We start from the raw sequence: 8157 nt of genomic DNA, 5'->3' as shown, positions 1-8157 counted from the left end.
TAATTAAAATCACAAATAAAAATTATATATACATATTATGAAAAATTAACAACAACACACACCAAAAATGTTAATTTTACAACATACTTAAGTAAATTGATAAAAACATTTAGATCATAAAAACAATTACAAAACTTATACTAATAGAAAGTAAACAACTACATTATAAACACAAATTATAAAGAACCCATAAACTATACATTGATCTTAAAATAATTGATATAAGAACCAAACATAAACAATCACATAAATCATAAAAAGATTAAAGATGAACTAAATCATAATCTTATCATGAACTAAAAATATTTTTATAACAAACAATAACCATGTAAACGTAATATGTAAAATTACAACATGCAATAGGTATAAAATATTACATTCTCAAACATTTAAACTATGCATGATGTATACATGGATTGTTTCATGCACTGTTCACAAATACCATAAAAACAAACTAATATTATAACCTACCTTTTGCAAATAATAAAATTGTAGAGTGTCGTGCTGATAACGTGTTATGAAATAAAGAATAATGAAACAAGCAAAGTGAAGAATAGAGAAGAGAGGGAGAAGAGAATACAATTGAACTCAATTGTGGTGTGTCTTACAAAGGCACCACACTCCTCTATTTATAGGACATCTTATGTATAAGTTACATTATGGAATTCAATGGGATAGATGTTACAATATAGAATTAAATGTAAGAGTTATATGAAAATTGTAACCTATGTAGGTTATGAATATCTACATTTATAATATCATTATATTTACAATAACATTAAAATTATTTTTTTAATAGTGAAAATATTCATAAATTTTCCAATATTATAAAAACTATATTTAAAATTAAAAAGAAAAGATGTTTAAAAAAACGTTAAGATATGAACATAAATTATTGATATTCTATTCTTCTTTATTTTTTCCATTTTATTGGATGCTCTAAACTTGTTAGATTAAAGAAAAACTCTTCACTTCCTTTTGCTAATTGGTTAACATGTTTTTATCTAAATAAATAAACAAAAATATTTACTTCCATTAATATGTATAAAAAATACAAAAAAAAAAAAACAAATATCGAAACTACCTGGTAGATCTTAGGACTTAAATGTTTAAACGATGGAGTTTATCATTTGTGTTAATGGTTAATCGAATGTTTTTTACATTTATTTTTACAACAACTTATTAACTTCTATTCGTATATTAACACTAGGAGTAATATTTTTAATTTAAAGTTTAAGGATTGATATATTAAAATTTTATTTTGAACAAATGCAAAACTTTTCATTCAAATTTTTCAATAAATTCATTTTTCAACTAATTTCATAGTTTACGGTTATTTTAAAACGTTTAACATTGATTAGATACTTTTCTTACATAAACTTGTGATATTTTACATAATTAAGGTCATGTTTATCAATCCATAATCGAAATTTGTGTAATTATAACGGATTTTATTGATAGATTAATCATGATAAGTGTCACTCGTTAACACATTTAATTATTTTTTATTACGTTTACATATGTATTTGCAAACTTAAAATTGATTACAAATGAAGTTGTTTATTTGGCATCGATGCTATCATCATCTTATTGTTTTCGCCTTTAAGATCATTAGTAACAATATCATATTAGTCCACACAAACTACATAAGAGAGGTAATGGACAGCCTAGTTCCATTCCAACACATAACTTGCTTTTTCTCCTTTGGGTGAGTGGCCATGGGAGAGGGAAGAGTTAAAAGTACTTTTTGTATATTGGTAATTTCCAGGTGAGCAAAAGTGTAAGAGATCCAGCACGCATGTTTTGAAAAGGATGTATGTGGAATTTTATAGGAGGAAGTGAAGTCTATAAATTGTGTATTCACTTTCCAAATTGGTGTCCGCGTATACTCCGCATGGGCCCCCATTCTTTCCCTTTTTCAATCTTGGAGCTCACTATTGTTCAATATTCCCTTCCTTAGTTTCTACTCCAAGTTTGGTTTCCTTTCGTTGGGGATTAAATTACCATCTTAGCCCTTGCACTACAGCTTGGTCCCATGGTTTTTTTTCCTTCCTAATTTAAAACATATTTTAATATAGCATTAGCACCTAATTTAAAACACTGTTCAAGAAGTGTTTCTCATTTTAACTATTTATAATAAACTTTGAATGTGTTAGGATGGTTATTTTAAATGGTCAGTCAAAATTTTAACTTTTTCAATAAAATATTAACATTTGTTTAATTTAACTTTCGAAAATAAGTAGTTTTTCTTTCTAAAAGAAAGAAAGACGGTATATTTAACAAGTATTCGAAATAGTTTTTGAAACATTTTTAGAAGTCTTTGTTTTATGAGAATTCAACACTTCCATAAAATGGACAATTGGATTACTTGGTTTGTTTTGCAGCAATGTAAGATGTTTGAGAGTCATAGGTCCAATGTTTGTTTTCCCATAATGTAAACTTAACATTTTTGTTGGAAAATTTTAGTATGCATGTGGGTGGACCTATTTTTGTTGGAGTTCACCCTTGTATTTTTCCTTTATGGTTTTTGAGCCACATATAGACTTATCGGATCTTTCTAGTCCCTTGAAGGGTGTCTGGGCACCAGATTGCAAGAGTGGAGCTGGCTAAAATAGCCCACTCTTTGTTTGAAACCCGAATTATGGAAATTCTAGTATTAGGAGGGTTTCCACAATTCCCGTATTTTTCCCAACTCTCTTCTTGAATCCTTCTCACTCCTTGGTGGTTTTCAACGTAATCTTTCCCTTTCTTCATAACATTCTACGTAATCCTTCTTGTTTTATTTCTCGGCTAAGATTGGGTGTGAAAGTTTGTGCAACTCTCATTTCTAGATCATTTTCTAGTTGTTGACTTCCTCTTTTTTAGTCAAAATACTATTATTTTCTTCCAAATGCATATTATTTTCTTAGGTCAAAAAATTATTTCTAAATGCATATTAACTTTTTTAGGTCCAAAATAACCAATAATGATGTTTGAAATTCAACGATAGATCAACCATTAAAAAGAGTTTGCCAAATTAGAAAAGAAAAAAAAAATATTTCTAATAGAAATTAATATTGAGACTTCAAAGTTTATGTATTCAAACAAAAAAAAGTGAAAAATATTAATAGAGATAGGAATGAACCTTTTTAATTATATATGTACTTGCATGTCTATAAATTATAATGATTTTATAAAATTATTTGAACGATGAAATTGAAAATTTTGAAAATGTAATGTAAAATATTGAAGATTTAAGAGTTTTGAGATCGATAACACATGTTTGGATGGAGAAATGACGTAGAAGTAATATAAAATATTGAAAAATAATTAAATCTAATATTTATGTGATAGGTTGTATTTAGTAACTAGGGTGGCATACATCCTTGCTATAGGTGCTTTTAATGCTTCTTCTGGTCAACCTTCTTCTCTCATTTCGGAGGATGAAACTATATTTTGGATCTAATTATCTAATTTGGTTTCTCTATCTCTTTTATGTATCGACAAAAGTCAAACAAAGTATAAGAAATTTTCCAAAATATATATATACATATATGGTAATATACATATATCTATCTATATATATATATATATATAGATAATGGCATACAGGTGGATGAAATCCAATTATTATCGTATCTTATGTTATGAATGATATGTCGACAAATAAACTACTTCATCAAATAAATTTTTTTAGATATAATATTCATTTGATGTACACATTTTAAAATGGTATATTTTTTAAGGGAAATTTTCATAAATATAATAAACTACTAAAATATTTACGATAAGTCTAACAAAGTTTATAAAGTTAATCATTTTTTAAATATTCTAGTTTGTCTTTCAATCTTTCTTCTCTTCCCTTTCGATTTTTCGCTTTGATTTCTTTCTTTCCATCTTTCTTCTTTTTGCCTCGTTTAGATTTGGGTAACCAAATATTTTCTTTCTATGTCTTTCTTGTTTTTTTTGTGTTAAAGAATATAAAGAATATTGAAAAAAATGGTTTAGCCAGATCTAAACGATAGTTTAATCAAATCTAAACAATCATATATCCGAATTAAACAATCGATAGAATTGAAAAAACAGATCATGTACCAAACAATAACCAAATATAAACAATTGTGTACCAAATTAATTAAACGTAACCAAATTAAACTATAGAATTGAAAAATCGAATATAAACAATTGTGTAACAAATATATTACGTGCATTACCAAATATATTAGGTGCATTAATTAATGGGACATTTTTTGTATTTTCTATGGTGGGCCTGTGGGCTTTTTCGCTTTTAAAATTATTATGTCGTGTAAATATTTTGCCATTTTATTATATTTTTTAAAAGACCCTATCTCTAAAATAACTTTTAAAAATTTTAAAAATATTTTAAAATTTTTAAAATTGGTTAAAAAATACTCTAACTTAGCTTTGAATTGAAACCGTTAAATCTTTGTTAAAAAAATATTATTAAGTAAACTATTGAAAAGCTTCAAAAAAATATCCTTAAACTTAAAAAACAAAGTTAAACTAAACGTTCAACTATTGGTGCATGAACTAAAATTGTTAATATTTCGTTGAAAAGATAACTTAAAAATATCTTTATCGTTGTATGGTTATAAATTTATATACAGTTGTTGGGTTCTATGAGATTGACAATATTTGTTTTATAGCTCAAGATATTGAAAATGTCATTGCATTGTGGTTGTTTTGTAAAATGGATGATCTATGTAAATGTTGATTTTGCAAGATCAACTTTCTTATATTAATGGTTGTCTTTTATATTTCTCCTCTTGACATTCTCCTTTATTGCGTGATTAATATGGAAGTAAGGGTTGCTCATTGTGATTCTATTGTGCATATTTAATGGACATTGAGTCCTCCAATTAGGGTTAGTCATTAGCTTGTCTTAAGAGTACCATTGGTATTATTTTGTTGTAGTTGTTTTGACTTGTGTGTAAAAAAAGAGCACTATTTTGTATTGGAGTCATACTCGATTCTCTTTATTATAATGTGTTATGATTTATTGAGAAGGGATTCTCTAAATTTAGGGGAGCATAAGTCATTCAAACTATTTTGTTCAATAGAAAGGTACAACATCATGAGAGTGAGTCTCACAAACTTGAGGAAAATTCAAGTTCTTTAGATAGGGAGTCTAAACAATCTTCGCTAAAAGCAGATAATAAATAAAGAAATTTAGAAGAGGAAGTATTGTTTATAGATTTACTAAACGAAACCAATATAATTTGTTTTAAAATTGATTATTTTCGAACCCAACAAAATTCGAATAAATTTATCATTATACTAACAATCAACATATTTTTAATTTAGAGTTAATTTTGTAACAAGACATTAATGATTTTAATTCGTATACTAATCGTGAGAGTAGTTTTTTTATTTTATATTAAGTTCAAGAGTAATCTTGAAACCAAATTTTAGCGATCTCTATCTATAATGAATGTCAATTACTTTTTGAACCATTTTTTAAAATTTTGAAAAGTTAGGAGATATTTTTTTACGTATAAGAGATATTTTTTATAATGTAACATTTTTTTTACTAGACGGTTGAGTCGAGTTAGGTTAAAAAAAGGAAAACTATAAAATAATTTTTAATTATTAAATACATAAACAATACTTTGTATTCTATATTAATTAAAATGACTATTGAATTGTTAAGATGTAGGTATCTAAAAATAAGAAGTCTCGAGTTCAAATCTTCAACTTCAAGATATACTAACTAATGAATTATATTTGACTAAATCATGTAGCAAAAGAAAATCAAATTTATCATGTTAAATATGGTCAAGCCGGAGCATTAACAACAACAATTCATATTTGTGGTTGATAAATAATTTTAAGAATTTAGAGAGTACTTGACTAGAATAAAAATTGGGGGACCCACTACGACGTCAGCTTGCCTTGCTTAGCAATTAAGCTATCACCTTAGTCTATAGCTTCGTGCGCTGCATTAAACGATAATCTCACACTTTTCTTTTCTTTTTACCGCACCCGTCCGGTTAATGGCTCCCCCACTTTTTACCTTCCCCGAATCCACGCCAGTTGCCAACATGCGAAGCAGCAAGTACAATATTGTCATTTTGCATTAACCAAAATGACACGTCAGATGTCATTTATGTAATTAAGCTACAAAGCCACGGTTAGTTTCCGAACCCCCATGATCCAGTACTTACGTGTCTCCTATAAATCTTAGAAGCAACGTCTTTACCGGAATCAACTCATTAGGTATCCCATTTTCATCTATCAATTCACCCTTGAAACTGCTTTTCCCGGCACCGACTATGGCCTCTCGCTACGAATTGGAACTGAAAATTCAGTCCGCTAGAGATCTCAAGAACATCAACTGGAAGTACGGCACTCTCAAGCCCTACGCCGTTGTTTGGATCGATCCGCAGCAAAAATCGTCCACAAAGGTCGACGCTGAAGGAGATACATCGCCGTATTGGGATGAAACGCTCGTCATTCCTTTCTCCTCATCGATCGAGGATTCTACGCTCCATATCGACGTCGTTCACGTCGTCGGCGCTGATGAAGACACCAAGCCGTTGATTGGCTCCGCTCGACTTCCCCTTGCGGAGGTCGTCGACGATGTTGGACTTGGCGAAAGCTCTCAACGAACTCTCCAATTGAAACGGCCATCCGGTAGGCCGCAAGGGAAAATCGAAGTTAAAGTAACTGTCCGAGAACCACGTTACCGATCATCCGATTCTTATTACACGCCACCGTATGGAGTCCCACCGCCAGGTATCGCTAGGGATTTCTCTGCTCCGCCGCCTCCTTATGGCGCTCCGTACTCTGCTCCTCCCAATCCTTACTATTCGACGGCTCCGCCGTCCGGATACCCCTACGGGGGGTATGGTGCACCGGCGCCACCACCAGCAGCGGCTCCATACGGCCATTCGAATTACGGGCAGCCATCGTACGGTCAGGGAAGTTATGGGCAGCCAGCGTATGGCGAACAGACGTACTATGGGCAGCCGGAGGAGAAGAAGAAAAGCAAGTACGGGATGGGGATGGGGACGGGGCTAGCGGTGGGTGCGGCTGCTGGAATTTTAGGTGGATTGGCGATCGGAGAGGGCGTGGAGTATGTGGAGGACAAGATCGCTGAGGACGCAGCGGAGAGGGTTGAGGATGACCTTGGCTACGGCGATGAAGATTTTTAGAGGCGTGTTCGGTTGGGTTCGTGCCTATTCAGTTCATGAGTTTCGGGTTGTTCGTTTGGGCCCAATGGAACATGAGCTCATATATTTGTAGTAGGCTATTGTTTGTTGGGGTCAGTGTGGGATTAGGCCCACTTGGTTTTCGCCTAGAATAATTTTCAAAATCACAAAAAATATGTATTTATTTTTAATAATAACAATTGTTCACTTTTTATGAAAAATGAAGATAAAAAAGAAAATACCTATTTGATCCTTTAATCTTTGAAGCTTAGGTACAATGTCTATTATAGTTTTAAAACCTTGCGTGAAATTGATTTTTCACTAATTTTCACTTTCTTAATTTAAAATAAACAATTTATTTTATACTAATTTCGAGTCATTATTAAAATTAATTCAAAAAAATCATACTATTACTATAGTCTTTCCTTTAAAAAAGAAAAAGAAAAAGAAAAAGAAAAAGAAAAAGAAAAAGAAAAAGAAAAAGAAAAAAAGAACTATAGTCAATATATGGACTACTAATAGACTATTCTTCTAAAACAATAATTGCATTTAGAATATGCTTTTCTCCACTACTTTTCTTTCTTTTGGATTTCAATGTCAGGCCCAACCTGGAGTTTTATATAGGGTGGGCGGTCTAAATTTAGTTGTTATGGTTCGTTTACTTTTGTTTTCTATATATTTCTTTATTCAATTATCTGTTAACATTTTTATTATAGGTTCAAGAAAGGGAAGTAGATTCAGTCCATTGTATTTTTTGTTTGATTTTCTAAAATATATAATTATATGATATTTTAAATTAGAAAATAGTTTTCGATAGATATGATTCAGAAATTATTCTTATAATTTAAAAAATACTTATTTTGAGCCAAGTGGGATTTTGGTTGTATTGGAACTTTATCTGAATATTAAATTACAGCGGGAGAAAGGGGAGAGACAATTTGCAAAGCTTAGCAGCGATATTATGGCGCTCCTCACGATGTTCAATGAGCGTAATGGGCGCCGTAAC

At 30.5% G+C, this 8157-nt stretch overlaps 1 protein-coding gene across 1 annotated transcript; it reads left to right on the top strand.

Moving 5' to 3' along the window:
- The first annotated feature begins 5966 nt into the window (after positions 1-5966).
- Positions 5967-7409, top strand: LOC103484099 (protein SRC2 homolog). Its single transcript, XM_008441047.3, has one exon. The coding sequence runs from the start codon at positions 6273-6275 to the stop codon at positions 7152-7154; it is 882 nt and encodes a 293-aa protein (XP_008439269.1). The 5' UTR covers positions 5967-6272; the 3' UTR covers positions 7155-7409.
- Positions 7410-8157: the final 748 nt, after the last annotated feature.

Source organism: Cucumis melo, chromosome 6 (assembly GCF_025177605.1).
Source record: "Cucumis melo cultivar AY chromosome 6, USDA_Cmelo_AY_1.0, whole genome shotgun sequence".
Lineage (NCBI taxonomy): Eukaryota > Viridiplantae > Streptophyta > Magnoliopsida > Cucurbitales > Cucurbitaceae > Cucumis > Cucumis melo.
The sequence above is the reverse complement of the archived record's forward strand: the minus strand, read 5'-3'. Positions and strand labels throughout refer to the sequence as shown.

Coding starts and splice junctions, on each gene's coding strand:
- LOC103484099 (XM_008441047.3), top strand. CDS start 6,273: ATGGCCTCTCGCTACGAATTGGAACTGAAAATTCAGTCCGCTAGAGAT.